The following is a 15,507-nucleotide window of genomic DNA, read 5'->3' as shown; positions in this document are numbered from 1 at the left end:
GGTGCTGGCATCCCATGAGAGGCAGTTGGAGTACTAGCTGCTCCACTTCCAATCCAGTTCCCTACTAATGTGCCTGGGAAAGCCGTGGAAGATGGTCCAAGTACTTAGGCCCCTGCCAACCAGGTAGGAGATTCAGATGGAGTTCTGGGCTCTTGGATTTGGCCTTGCCCAGCCCTGGCCACTTGGGGGAGTGAACCAGCAGATGGAAGATCAGTCTCTCTGTGTCTAATTCTGCCTTTCAAATAAATAAATAAATAAATCTTTAAAACAGAAGAGCAGGGACTGTTTGTCTTGTTCACCATTATATCCCCACCAACTAAAGTGTCTAGTACAAATAATAATAATTTAATATTTTCCAATAAATAAAATTGCATAAACAAAACAAACCATTAACGACCCATCAGAATCCTTATAATTACCAGGTTTTTCAAATGATGTATTTATTTATTTGAAAGACAGAGTTACAGGGCCAGTGATGTGGCATTACGGGTAAAGCTACTGCCTGGGATGCCAGCATCCCATATAGATGCCAGTTCAAGTCCCAGCTACTCCACTTCCAATTCAGCTCCCTGCTAATGTGCCTGGCAAAGCAGCAGAGGACAGCCAAGTGCTTGGGCTCCTGTACCCATGTGGGAGACTTGGAAGAAGCTCCTGGCTTTGGCCTGGCCCAGCCCCAACCATTGTGGCCATTTGGGGAATGAACCAGTGGATGGCAGATCTCTCTGTGTCTCCCTCTCTCTAACTCTGCCTTTTCAAATAAATAAAAATAAATCTTTAAAAAAATAAAAAGAAATGCAGAGTTAGAGAGAGAGAGGGAGAGAAAGAGAGAGATCTTCCATCTGCTGGTCTATTCCCCAACTGCCCACAACAGATAGGACTGGGTCAGACTAAATCCAGGAACCAGGGACTCCATCTGGGTATTCCACATGGATGGCAGGGACCCAAGTACTTGGGCCATCTTTTGTTGCTTTCCCATGTGCATTAGCAGGGAGCTGAATTGGAAGTGGAGCAGCTAGGACTCAAACCAGTAGTCATATGGGATGCCAGCATTCACTGTGCCACAAAGCCAGCCCCAATTTCTAAAATTCTAAATTTCTAAAATAGTTACCAACTTCTCCAGAATATTAGAACTGGGGAGGCACTTTTTGGTTTGAATCCATTGTCTGAAAACACCTATAGATGACCATATAGATAACAGGTTTCTTAATGAAGTTCTACAGATTCTTTGATTCAATAAATACTTTGCTTCATAAAGTGGTAAGATGCACACAAATATGCCTTCATGGAACTTAGACTGTATTGGGGGCAGACAGACATTAAAAGCAATTATGATAAAAATGTACCAAATGTGAATAAAATGTGGTACAGCCACAGAATGGAATATTATTCAGCAACAAAAATGAACAAAGTACTGGTACATGTTAAAAGATGGATGAATTTTGAAAACACTATGCTAAATTGTAAAATGTAGTTGAAAAGGTCACATAATGGATGATTTCCCTTATATGAAATATCCATAATAGGCAAATCTACTGAAATATAAAGATTAATGACTGCTTAGGGATAAAGAAATGAGGGATAGTGGTAATAGCAAAGGGTACAGGGATTCTTTCGAGGTCATAAAAATATTCAAAAATTGAATGTGGTGTTGGCTACACATACTTCATTGTTAAACACCAAAACACTAAATTCACCGAAAGCCATTTTAGAATGGTGAATTTTATGGTATGTGAATAAGCTCTCAATAAAGATTTGTTAAGAATACAATAAATGTTATCATAGAGAAAGTACGAGAAACCATGCACACATAATCTAGTTTTCAATGGTCAGAGAAGGCCTTTGTGGAAAAGTAATGAGATCGGAAGAATGAGTAGGAGCTAGCCAAATGAAAGCTGTTTTCAGGGTGGTGTGTGATGGGGGAGGGGGACATAGCAAAGAATATGACACAGGTGGGGCTGGTGCTGTGGCGTAGTGGGTCAAGCCACCGCCTGCAATGCCAGTATCCCATATGAGCGCCAGTTCAAGTCCTGGCTGCTCCACTTCCAATCCAGCTCTCTGCTATGGCCTGGGAAAGCAGTGGAAGATGGCCCAAGTCTTTGGGCCCCTGCACCCACGTGGGAGACCTGGAGAAAGGTCCTGGCTCCTGGCTTTGGATCGGCATAGCTCTGGCTGTTGTGGCCATCTGGGGAGTGAACCAGCCAATAGAAGAAATATCTCTCTCTCTCTCTCTCTCTCTCTCTGCCTCTCAAATAAATAAATCTTTTTTTAAAAAAAATAATATGGCACAGGTGAAAACTTGGGGAAAAAACAAAGTCTAGCACTGTTTAGTGCACCTGGAATATAGCATAACAGTAGTAAAAATAAGGCTACAGGATCCAAAAGGATCATACAGAGCCTTGGCTCAATGAGGAGCCACTAAAATATTTGAGATGGGAATGACAGGATGAGACCTGCAGCTGTTCTTGTCTATGTTGGAGAGGAAAGTGTGACTCCTCCATTCACCACAGTGTTTTGGGACTCTAAAAGATGAAATACAAAATAATAAAGCATGATACTAAATATATATTGACAACACAGATAGAATAAAGTCAGTGTAAAGAGAAAACAGCTAATAAGTGAATGAGTGAGCAAATACAAATACTTAAGAGTTATGACCAGGGGCCAGTGTCATGGCACAGACAGTTAAACTGCTGCTACACTGCACAGGCATCCCATATTAGAGCTCCAATTCAAGTCCAGCTTTTCTGCTTCTTATCTAGCTCCCTGCTAATGTGCTTGGGAAAGCAGCAGAGCATGGGCTAAGTACTTGAGGCCTTGCCACCCCTGTGGGAGACCCAGGTGGAGTTCCAGGCTCCTGGCTTCAGCCTGGCCCAGCCCTGGCCATTGCAGCCATTTGAGGAGCAAACCGATTTGAGGAGTAAACTGTTGGATAGAAGATCTGTGTGTGTGTGCCTGTCTCTCCCTCTCTGTGTGTGTGTTGAACTCTGCCTTTAAAATTAATAAATGAATCTTTTTTAAAAGATTTATTTATTTTTATTTGAAGGGCAGAGTTACACAGAGCAACGGAGAGGCGGGGGGGGGGGGAGAGAAGAGAGAGAGAGAGAGAGAGGTCTTCCATCTGCTGGTTCACTCCCCAATTGGCCACAATGGCCAGAGCTGCGCTGATCCAAAGCCAGGAGCTAGGAGCTTCTTCCAGGTCTCCCACATGAGTGCAGGGGTCCAAGGACTTGGGCCATCTTCTATTGCTTTTCTCCAGGCCATAACAGAGAGCTGCATCTGAAGTGGAAAAGCCAGGACTCGAACCGGCGCCCATATGGGATACTGGCACTGCAGGCGGTGGCTTGACTCACTACGCCACAGCACCGGCCCCTGAATCTTTTTTCAAAAGTTATAATCAACATAAGAATGTTTCCATAGATACAATACAGCATAGGGGCTATAAGCACAAACTTTGGAACCAGTCAGCCCCTGACATAAATCCCAGAACTGGCACTTATTAGTTATGTGATCTTGAGTGAGTTACTTAGTTACTCTGCACCTGGGTTTCCTCCTTTGTTAAATGGGAAAGATAATACCTGCCTCTTCAAGGTTGTTGTGAGAGTCAAAGGATATAGTCTATGTATAGTGTCTGGCACATAATAAATGCCATTCCTATATTATTGTACCTTCTAGTTCCTCCTAGCCACTCATGAAAGAGTGCTTTATACTTGAAGATTTCACTTCCTAAGTGTTTATCTCCTTCTGTTGGATTCTAAGTGCCATGAAGGCAGGGATGTTTTTGTTGACCAACATATCCCCACCAACTTAGAATAGTGCCTACAATGTAAAATATGAACTTTTTATTGAATTAATGAATGATTAAACATATCCATCAATGTACAGCAATCTGACTTTTACAAAAAGCAATGTACTGGCCGGCGCCGGGGCTCAATAGGCTAATCCTCCACCTAGCGGCGCCGGCACACCAGGTTCTAGTCCCGGTCGGGGCACTGGATTCTGTCCCGGTTGCCCCCCTTCCAGGCCAGCTCTCTGCTATGGCCCGGGAGTGCAGTGGAGGATGGCCCAAGTCCTTGGGCCCTGCACCCCATGGGAGACTAGGAGAAGCACCTGGCTCCTGGCTTCGGATCAGAGCGATGCACCGGCCGCAGCGCGCCAGCCATGGCGGCCACTGGAGGGTGAACCAACGGCAAAAGGAAGACCTTTCTCTCTTTCTATCTCTCTCACTGTCCACTCTGCCTGTCAAAACAAACAAACAAACAAACAAACAAACAAAGCAATGTACCAAACCTCCTTCAGATCCAACAGACACTTTGCAGTCCTTATCATACTGGATATTGCTACTGTATGTGACATTAAATAACTATTCATTCTTTCCCGGAATTCATTATTCCTGAGGTTTCCACGACACCACTCTCTCCTATGTTTCCATATTTCTTAGAACTGCTACCTTTTGGGATCTTTCTTGGCTTCCTTACCTTCCAAGCCCTTAAAAAATGGTATCCCCTCAGTGTTCTTTCCTTGGCCCACCGTTCTTCCTTCTACACCAGTGACTGTCAAATGGAGGACTGAGCATGTCAGAAATACCAACGGGGGCTTTTGCCAAACTATACTCCCCAGGGTCCAAGAATCACTGCTTCAGTGACTCGCCATTGCTGGAGAGAGGTATGCGTGACTCCAGTGTGCTGGGAAGGCAAAAAGGTCACAAACTCCTCTACCTGCTTTCTTTGGTCAGCCCCTCCACAGTTAGGTACCACTTCTTCACTAATGATCCACAGACTCTTACCTATAGCCATGCACTCTCCCCTGAATTAGGGCTAGGACAGCCAAATACATCCACCAAATGTTCCACAGGCACATCAAATTATGTGTTCAAATGACGATGTGTCTCCCACAGAACCTGCTCCTCTTCCTGTGATCCTTCTGTCAAAAATGTTACCACCTGGTCACCAAATCCAAAATCCCAGAAGCTATCTTTGATACATTTTTCCCATACCTCTCCATATCCAATCAAAGAAATCTTGCTGACTTTATCAACTAAATTCATTTCAACTTTGTCCCACCTTCAGCATTCCCACTATCAAGCTCAAGTCCAGGCCTTATCTCCTCTTGTTCAGATTACTAGAAAGAGACCTTTTTCTCCCCCTCATCGGCTTCCCTATCTGTAGGTCACTGGTTCTCAAAGCGTGGTCCTCAGACTAGCGGCATCACTATTGCCTGGGAACCTGTTAGAAATGCAAATTCTCAGGGCCGGTGGTGCAGAACAACAGGTAAAGCTGCCACCTATGACGCATGTATCCTGTATGAGCATGGGCTTGAGACCCAGCTACTCCACTTCTGATCCAGCTCCCTGCTGATATGACTGAGAAAGCAGCAGCAGACGGCCCAAGTACTTGGGTCCCTGCCACCCATATGGGAAACTAGATGGCATTCCAGGTTCCTGGCTTCACTGTGGCCATCTGGGGGAGTGAACCAGTAGATAGAAGGTCTCTCTCTCTCTCTTCCCCCGCCTTCTCCCCCACTTTCTGTAACTCTGCCTTTCAAATAAGTAAATAAATCTTTTTTAAAAAAATGCAAATTCTCAGGTCCTACTGTAGACCTACTGAAGCGTGGGACCGAGCTAACCACACTTCAGCAAGCCCTCCGGGTAACTGTGATGCATGTGACACTTTTAAGAACCACTGCTCTGGGATTGGCACATATATGGGATGCCAGCATTGCAGGTAGTGGTTTAACCTGTTACGCCACAATGCCGGCCCCAGCCTCAAAGTTTTTAAAATATTGATGCCTGGGTCCTACTCCCCAGGTTTTTTAAAAGATTTATTTATTTGAGACGCAGAATTACAGAGAGACAGAGAGAGAGGTCTACTATCCTCTGGTTCACTCCCTAAATGGCCACAACAGCCAGAGCTGGGCCAATCCAAAGCCAGCAGCCAGGAACTTCTTCTGGGTCTCTCATGCGGGTGCAGGGGCCCAAACATTGGGCCATCTTCCACTGCTTTCCCAGGCCATAGCAGAGAGCTGGATTGAAAGTGGAGCAGCTGGGACTTGAACCAGTGCCCATATGGGATAAGGTGTAAGGCAGAGGCTTAACCTACTACGCCACAGTGCCCGGCCCCACTGCCCAGATTTTGAGCTAATTGGCCAAGCTGTGAAAATTCCCCAAATGATTCCAGTGTGCATCCAAGATTGAGAACCACTGTTTTAGATCAGTCACCACAAAGTTAGTCTATTTAAAATGCAAATATGAACTTATTAAAAGCTTTCCATAGCTCCCCATCAAGTTAAAAAAGGTCCAATGACTTCTGTTTAACATTCTGTATCCTTCAGAACCCAACTAAACTGGGTTTTGGATTTGGTGACCAGAGAGTGACATTCATTGACAGAGATATCACAGAAGGATAAGCACTATGGGGGACACATCATAATTTGATGTGCATAAGGAACATCAAGTGGATATGTTTGGCTATATTTGAGGAAGTCATCATAATGTAGAAGTTAGTTAAGAAAGTTGGTTTGAAACCAAATGGTCTGAGTTTAAATCTCACCTCTCCTACTTACTAGCTGCAAAACCTTGGGCAGATTGCTAACTCTCTCAGTGCTTCAATATCTACTTCATTACAGGATAATGGTGGAGATTAAATGAATGAATACATACATGTAAGGCTCATTAGGACAGTTCCTGACACACAGTAAAGCATTCAACAGATGTGAGTTATTATTGTTCAAAATGCCACAGTCTACAGTAAGCCTATCTCAAACTTCCAAGCTAGGCTAAAATTTCCTCCCAGTAGAATTCTGAGTTCATCACTTACTGCATTATGTTGATTATCAGTTTGCACACCTACAGTACTTTTGTAATAGCTATAATTTCTGTTACTACTCAAATGGTACCTGATATATAATAAATAGCTACTAAATGAAGTGGAAAATATCAGAGAAACCATATTGCAGCATCATATTTTAACCCCAAATTTGTCCCTGCAGTAGTGATAATATCATCAGTACTTACATAATACATTTATAGAATTCACCTTTCTATAAGCCTAACAATTGAAAGTTTCAAAGTCAGTTGTGAACAACAGCAAAACCCTGAACTAAAATCAAGCACCAGGCTTTTGTTGTTGTTGTTGTTGTTTAAAGTACCAGATTTTCTATTACAGGGTCTCTGACTTGTCTGAAGTGGACAAATATGGACTATGTTAAGTCTTTTCTACTGATAATTCTACATGGTGCTATTAATAAAAGTACCCTATATTCTCAGGCACTCAAACTGGAATGAGAACATTAAGGATCGCTGTGTATCAGTAATTTCCAAGGAGATAGCTTCTCTATCTGAGATTGACTGAGAGGCTACTAAAAATACACATAATGATTCTTTCACCTTCAGAATGAGATGCAGCAACTAAGGATTGAAAGGCTTGAGACATGAAAGAAAACTAAACAGGGAACTGAAATCCACAGTGTGCATACCTTCAAAATACCGTCCAAAGTACCCTTATAGAGGTCCACGTGTCCCACAATCGCCCTCTGGTTCATCATGCGAGTTCGTACCACATCAACTGGATTGGAGGCCAGAGCCCCAGCCAAGCCACAAGTGAAGCTGGAACTAAAGATGAAAACTTTTAAAATACATTGTCCCCACTTACACCTCCAGCCCTCTTACACACAAATTAGGCTCAACATAAACATACAATAATTCACATCCATTAGATAAAACCCAGTACTTGCCCTTTCATTGCACTTCAAAGAGAAAGGAAATCTTTCTAAAGAGATATCATTTAAAAGTTATTCCTTCAGTTTTCAATCTGAAACCTGGCTTCTTTTTTTAGGAGACAGTTTATAAGCTTAACAAGATCCTTAAGCAGGAGGTGTTATGCACATCTATTAGTTACATATTTTTTTCAAACCACAGCATCACATGCTAAATGTGAGCAAGTAGCAAAATACCATAAAGGTTACAAGATAAAGAAGTACAAGATGGGATTACCAACAGTCTCTAGCCAAAAACTGTGGTTTAATTTCAGAGACTCCATCAAATTTCACCCCGTTTTTCTGATTCTCATTGAAAAAAGTTTGCTTTCTGATACAAAATTAATCAAAGCAAATAACAGACGTGCTTATTAAATACAAAGGCTAAGTATGAACGAATGCAAATCCTGTATTAGACATTGCTCCCAAATACCCAAGTGCCCATAGATCTGAGATCTCTACGACATATAAAGAGTGCAGAAGGCTTGAAATCCTGGTAATAGGAGAGACAAAGGTATTTAGGTTATACATACCAGTTATCAATTCCACCTGAGGACTTCAGCGAACGAGGCTTTTTGCACTCAAAATCTTGGAAATATAGAATGAACACACACTATCCTACTTACATAAAATGAGTTAAAATTGTATCTCCCATCATTCCTGACAATATCAAGTGTTTCTTGGTAATATCATAGACTGGCAGCTCTACTCCCACAACGATGGCCGCACGCTGAGCAGTTGGCACCACACCCTATAAGTAACATCAGACACAGGGAAATACAAAAGGGGTGACATAAGTCTTAAAGCAAACAACATAGGTCAGGAGTTAAAAAGTGTCAGGAAAATCCAAGTCTGAAGTACAGAGGTCACTCTTTAAAATCACTGACTAAACTGGACCACTTATTTATAAATTCCCAATTCATTGCTGTATCAGAAATAGTGATTTGACACTCAAAGTACCGAAAAAAGAAAGAAATAGAAATAGATAAATTGGACTTAATCACAATTGAAAACTTCTTTTATTCAGAAGGCATCATCAAGAAACAGAAATCCCCACAATGGGAAAAAATATTTGCAAATCATATCTGAGAGAGGAGCTGTACCTAGAATATAGAAGAAACTCTCACAATAATAAAAAGATGAACAAAAGATCTGAAGACACTTTCCCCAAAGAACATACACAAATAGCCAATAAGCACATGAAAAGATGCTTAGGATCATTAGGGGGACACACATCCAAATCACAATGACATACTACTTCACCCTACTAGGATGGCTATAATAATTTTTTTTAACTAACAGCAAGTATTGGTGAGGGTCTAGAGAAATTAGAATATTCATTCCCTGCTGGTAGAAATGTAAAATGGGCTGGCGCCATGGCACAGTAGATTAATCCTCCGCCTGTGGTGCCGGCATCCCATATGGGAGCCAGTTATAGTCCCGGCTGCTCCTCTTCCAATCCAGCTCTCTGCTGTGGCCTGGGAAAGCAGTAGAAGATGACCCAAGTGCTTGAGCCCCTGCACTCACAAGGGAGACCCAGAAGAAGCTCCTGGCTCCTGGCTTCAGATCGGTGCAGCTCTGACCATTGCAGCCATTTGGGGAGTGAACAAACAGAAGGAAGACCTTTCCCTGTCTCTTCCTCTTACTGTCTGTAACTCTACCTCTCAAATAAATAAATTAAATCTTAAAAAAAAAGAAATGTAAAATGGGACAGTCACTGTGGAAAGCGATTTAGCATCTCCTCAAAAGGTTAGAATAGGAGCCGGTGTGGTGGTACCATGGCTTAAGCTGTTGCTTGCAATATCAAATCCCATATCAGAATCCCAGCTTGAGTCCTGGCTGTGCCACTTCTGATCCAGCTCCCTGCTATAATGTACCTAATCAGTGGAAGCTAGCCCCAGTGCTCGGGCCCCTGCAATCTATGTGGGAAACCTGGATGGAGTTCTGAGTTCCTGGCTTCAGCCTGGATCAGCCCCAGCTGTTGCGACCACTTGGGGAGTGAACCCACAGATGAAAGATATCTCTCTATGTGCCACTCTGCCTTTCAAATAAATAAATCCTTCTTAAAAAGCTAAACTAGAGTTATCCCATGACCAAACAATTTCACCCCTAGGTATATACCCAAGAGCACTGAAAATATTTGTTAATGCAAACATGATGTTCACATCATCATTCACAACAGTCCAAAAGTTCAAAATAACCCAAATGCACATTAGCTGATGCAAGGATAAACAAAAGGTGGTATATCTATACAATGCAATTATTACTCAGCCACAAAAAGAAATAAAGTATTGATTCATGCTGCAGCATAGATGAGCCCTGAAAATAGCCTGCTAAATGGAAGAAGCTAGTCACAAGAGACTACATATTTTATGATTCCATGTGGATGAAATATCTAGACTAGGCAAATAGATAGAGACAGAGAGTCATAGTTTCCTAGGGCTGGAAGGGTTGGGGAAAATGGGAAGTAAACACTAAAGCAGAGGGGGTTTTCATTCTGATGATGAATATGTTCTAAACTTAGTGCTGATGATTGCAGCAATCTGTGAATACACTAGAAATAAACTGTACACTTTAAAGATGGTGAATTTCGTGCTATGTGAATTATCCCAGCAAAGCTGTAATTAAACAAATGAATTAAATCATAAAGCAAAAATCAGCAGGGGGAAGAGAACTTCCAAGTTTATACATGCACAGCATGTTAGGATGTGCAGGACAGCCACTAGCGTGACAACAGAGATATGGAGCAGGTACGGGAAGGCCGGGGCAAAGTTCCTAGCATTAAAAATTCCATTTCTGAAGAAAATTAACGATACAAGAAAATGTTTATGGTATATTCAAGAAGGCAAGTGATTATACATGTAGTATGACTCTAACGTTGGGGGAAAAGGTATACATATACATACATGCATAGCAGACTTTTAGAAAGGATTAGAAGGAAATACAATAAAATATTTTATGAGATTAGGATAATAGACAAGTTAATTTTCATTTGTATACCCTTCTGTATTTTTTCACATTTCACAATGAATTTTCACTTTGGTAATTGTGTTTAATGTAATTTATAATTGAAAGTAACAATATATCCTGCTTAAATATATATAATTTTTGTCAATCACAAATAAAGCTGGGGGATGAAGAAATACATTTTTTAATAGAAAATAACATACCACAGGGACAATTCTTTCTGGGGTAACACTTATTAAGTGTTAAATCATCTCTAAATTCCAAAACTCAGTCTATCAAGTAGAAGTGATGGAGCTGTGCCAAGATCCTTGCTTCTGCTGATCTGATGGGCTAGCCAAACAGTGCCTTCCCCCTGCTTCATTCTGTTAAAGGAGATGACCTTCACACAAGACTAGTTTGGTGAGCAGAAAGGCCCCAAACTGGAGCCCATGAGCTGAATTCAGGTCACAGCATGTTCCGTGTGGCCCACACAATGCTTCTGAGAGACTGGATTAAATGTCTACATGTAAAAAGCCAGGGGGTCGGCGCTGTAGTGTAGTAGGCTAAGCCTCTGACTGCAGCACTGGCATCCCAATATGGCTGTCAGTTGGAGTCCCGCCTGCTCCTCTTCTGATCCATCTCTCTGCTATGGCCTGGGAAAGCAGTGGAAAACAGTCCAAGTGCTTGGGCCCCTGCACCCATGTAGGAGACCTGGAAGAAACTCCTGGCTCCTGGCTTTGGACAGGCCCAGCTCCAACTGTTGCAGCCATTTGGTTAGTGATCCAGCAGATGGAAGACCTTCCTCTCAGTCTCTCTTTCTCTCTCTCTCTCTCTCTCTCTCTCTCTCTCTGCCTCCCCTTCTCTCTGTGTGTAACTCTGAATTCCAAATAAATAAATAAATCTTTAAAAAAGGTACACTTTAAAAAAAAGATGGTAAATATTATATTACATATAATATTATGCAGTTAAAAATAAAAAAAAAAAAAGAAAATGGAGCCAGCATTATGGAGTAGCAGGTAAAGCTGCCTCTTGGGATAACGGCATCCCATATGGGTACAGGTTCAAGATTCAGCTGCTCCACTTCCAGTTCAGCTCCCTGCTAATGCACCTGGGAAAGCAGTGGAAGATGGCCCAAGTGCCTGGACTCCTACACCCACATGGGAGACCCAGAAGAAGGTCCTGGATCCTGGCTTTGGACTGACACAGTCAGTCATTGTGACCATTTGGGGAGTGAACCAGCAGATGGAAGATATTCTCTCTCTCTCTCTCGCTCACTCTCTGTCTCTTCATCTCTATGTAACACTGACTTGCAAATAAATAAATAAATCTTTATAAAAAAATAAAGTCGCTGTGGTCCCCTAACAAAACCTCCAATTTTATTTATTGCTCTGTTTGTGTCTGTCTCTTGGCATTAGTTTGTGAGAAAGTTCTAGTTAGTTCCATTTCTGGCTTTAAATTACATTAATCAAGAAAGCATGCCCAACTGTTATCAAAAAGCAAACTTCAAACATCATTAATGAATGCTAATATCACTAGATGAAAGGTTATTAGGTATTAGGATACGTATATATTGCTAAGAATATCACCCCACAGATTATTTGCTAACTGCAAAGGGGGAAAAAAACTTACCTTTTACAACATCAAGATCTGGTGGACATGGTCTTATGAATAAAAATTGGCCCACTAATTATGAGACAAATAACATTATATACCTCTTGCTGTTATGAAATATGAAATAGAGGTCAGTATTATGGTGCAGCAGGTTCTCAAGAACAGGTTAAGCCACTGCTTGAGATGCCAGTATCCCATATCAGAGTGACAATTTGAGTCCCAGCTAGTCGGCTCCTGATCTAGCACCCTGCTAATCTGCTTGGGAAAGCAGTAGAGGTTGGGCCAAGTGCTTGGGCCCCGAACTAACGTTGGAAACCTGGAATGGGTTCCAGGATCCTGGCTTTGGCCTGACCCAGCCCAGGCTTTTGCAGCCATTTGGGGAGTGAAACAGTAGATGGAAAATCTATTTATCTATGTCTCCCAACCTCTCTCTGTCACTTAGCCTTTCAAATAAATAAATTTTAAAAAGAAATATGAAACACACAGCATCACCTAGGCACTTGGGTCAAAAACATTTAACATGAATATGATCAAGCAAAAGGATCCAACTTTTAGTTTATAGCAAATACGGGGGGAAAGGAATAAGTTAAACATCACAAATATTCTATAATAAAACTACCATGGCCTCATCAATAGAGGAAATTTGAATATGGACTGGATATTATATATTATCGACTTGGTAATTTTTTTCTATTTTTTAAAGCTTTATTTTATTTATTTAAAAGCCAGAGTGACAGAGAAAGATGTAGTGACAGAGAGAGAAAAGATGTTTCATCCAGTGGTTCACTTCCCAAATGGCCACAACAGTCAGATCTGGGCCAGGCCAAAGCCAGGGGCCCAGAGCTCCAACGTGCAGTCATGGGCCTACGTGTTTGGCCATCTTCTGCTGCTTTTCCAGATGCATTAACAAGGAGCTGGATCAGAAGTGGAGCAGCCCAGACTTGTACCAGTATTCCAATATAGGACGCTTAACCCCTGCACCACAGCAGAGGCCCCATGACTTGTTAATTTTCTTAGATGAGATAATGGTATTGTTATTATGTAAGAGGATGTCCTTATTTCTAGGAGATGCATAATAAAGTATTTAGAATATTATGATTTTTCCTACAACTACTTTCATACAGTTTAACAAAAAAATTGTATGTGCATCTATACAAATAGACAGATAAAGCAAATATGGTCAAACCGTAATAGCTCTTTAATCAAACCCACAGGTTTGTTATTTTTATAGCTCTATTCTCTGAACACTTGTGCTTATAATTTTTTACAATAAATAGTCGTGGAAAGCTTTAAAGAAAGAAAAATAGCAAAGCTCTCATTTTAATTTAAAAGTATATTAATGGATCTCACATTCCACTCCACTGCATATTCTATTTAGCGTCATATTCAATATCACAATATTCAGTGATTACAACAGAATTAAAAAGTTACAGCAGGGGCAGGTGCTGTGGTGCAGCGGGTTAACGCCCTGGCCTGAAGCTCTGGCATCCCATATGGGCGCCAGTTTGAGACCTGGCTGCTCCTCTTCAGATCCAGCTCTCTGCTATGGCCTGGGAAGGCAGTAGAAGATGGCCCAGGCTCTTGGGCCCCTGCACCCGCAAATGAAATAACATATTTTAAAAAGTTTATGAAAATATGGAATTAAGTTTGACACTATAAAAATGAAACCCATGCATAGTTTTCTTTCATAATATTCATTTTCCATGAATTTTCTAAAGACCTTTTGCATGACAAGTGCTGAAAGTGATTATCTTCGGGCTAATGCAGTGGTATAGAAGGTTAAGCTCCACTTGCAGTACCGGCATCCCATATTGGTGCCGATTCAAGTTCTGGCTGCTCCACTTCCAATCCAGCTACCCACTAATGACCTGGGAAAGTAGTTGAACATGGCCCAAGTACTTCAGCCCCTACACCCTCATGGGAGACATGAAAGAAGCTCTTGGTCCCTGGCTTCAATCTGGCCCAACCCTGGACATTGCAGCCACCTGGGGAGTGAACAAGCAGATGGAAGATCTCTCTCTCTTTCTCTCTCTCTCTCTTTCCCCCTTCCTCCCTCCTTCCCTCCCTGCCCTTCTCTCTATTTCTGCCTTTCAAATAAATAAATAAATAAAATTTTTAAAGATTCATTTATTGATTTGAAAGGCAGAGTTACAGAAAAGCAGAAGCAGAGAGAGAAAGAGAGAGAGGTATTCCATCTGCTGGCTCACTCCCCAGATGGCCACAACCACCAGAGCTGTGCCAATCCAATCCGGAGCCAGGAGCCAGGAGCTTCTTCCAGATCTCCCATGTGGGCCATCCTCCAATGATTTCCCAGGCCATAGCAGAAAGCTGGATTGGAAGTGGAACAGCCAGGACTCCAACCGGCGCCCATATGGGATGTCAGCACCACAGGCGGTGGCTTTACCCACTACACCACAGCACTGGCTCCTAAAATAAATCTTTTTTTAAAAGTGATTATTTCTAGATAGCAAGACTGCTCGATTTTTTCTTTTCCATTTTTTATATCTACTAAATATTTTATAGTGCATAATTTACTTTTTATAAATTAAAAAAGTTATGTAACAACTTTTGAATATAAGTATTACTGAGACTATCACAGACACATATTACTATATTAGTACAAAACTGACAAAAAATACCTTGAAGAACTAAATTTACTGTGAATTTGAACAAATCAAAATGGCTATCTCAAATAACATAACAACTTTCCTCACTTATACATCATGCAGAAATAAAAACCACTGGCAGGTGCAGGTCCTTTCACAGGTGACGAGGAGTATATTATCTTATTTTGTGGGTTATACTTCACAATTTTGTGGCTTTACATCAAAATATTCTTTGCAAATTCTAGGAACTGAGAGTATAGGACAACAACAACAAAAAGAGTACTCACCCTCCACAGACCCCTAGTGCCTTCTTGTTGATATATGTCAATGAAACTGCCAATCATGCTCCCTTGGAACAAGCTTCCTTGAGCCTGCATTCGGATCTAAAATAAAAACACTTTTTTTGAGAGAGAATCAAAATAAGATCTTACTCATTTATAATTAAGAAAACAGTATTTGGGAATTATCACAAGTATTTCTGCTATTATGATAAAATTAATTAAACTGTATATAGAGAGAATGTAGTTTCTGTCAAAGTATATTTCATAAATATGATTTTTTAATTTTTTTAAATTTTTTGACAGGCAGAGTGGAC

General features: G+C 41.4%; 1 protein-coding gene across 4 annotated transcripts in view; it reads right to left on the bottom strand.

The window, feature by feature from the left end:
* SLC25A14 (solute carrier family 25 member 14) overlaps positions 1 to 15,507 on the bottom strand; it is a 44,741-nt gene that overhangs the window by 3,900 nt on the left and 25,334 nt on the right. For all 4 annotated transcript variants that reach the window (XM_008273187.4, XM_002720292.5, XM_008273188.4 and 1 more), the window contains 3 exons: positions 15,200 to 15,295; positions 8,376 to 8,500; positions 7,471 to 7,606 (listed from right to left, as the gene is read on the bottom strand). In XM_008273187.4, coding sequence (XP_008271409.1) covers positions 7,471 to 7,606; positions 8,376 to 8,500; positions 15,200 to 15,295 — 357 coding nt within the window. The remainder of the gene's footprint in view (positions 1 to 7,470; positions 7,607 to 8,375; positions 8,501 to 15,199; positions 15,296 to 15,507) is intronic.

This window comes from Oryctolagus cuniculus, chromosome X (genome assembly GCF_964237555.1).
Source record: "Oryctolagus cuniculus chromosome X, mOryCun1.1, whole genome shotgun sequence".
NCBI lineage: Eukaryota > Metazoa > Chordata > Mammalia > Lagomorpha > Leporidae > Oryctolagus > Oryctolagus cuniculus.
The sequence above is the reverse complement of the archived record's forward strand: the minus strand, read 5'-3'. Positions and strand labels throughout refer to the sequence as shown.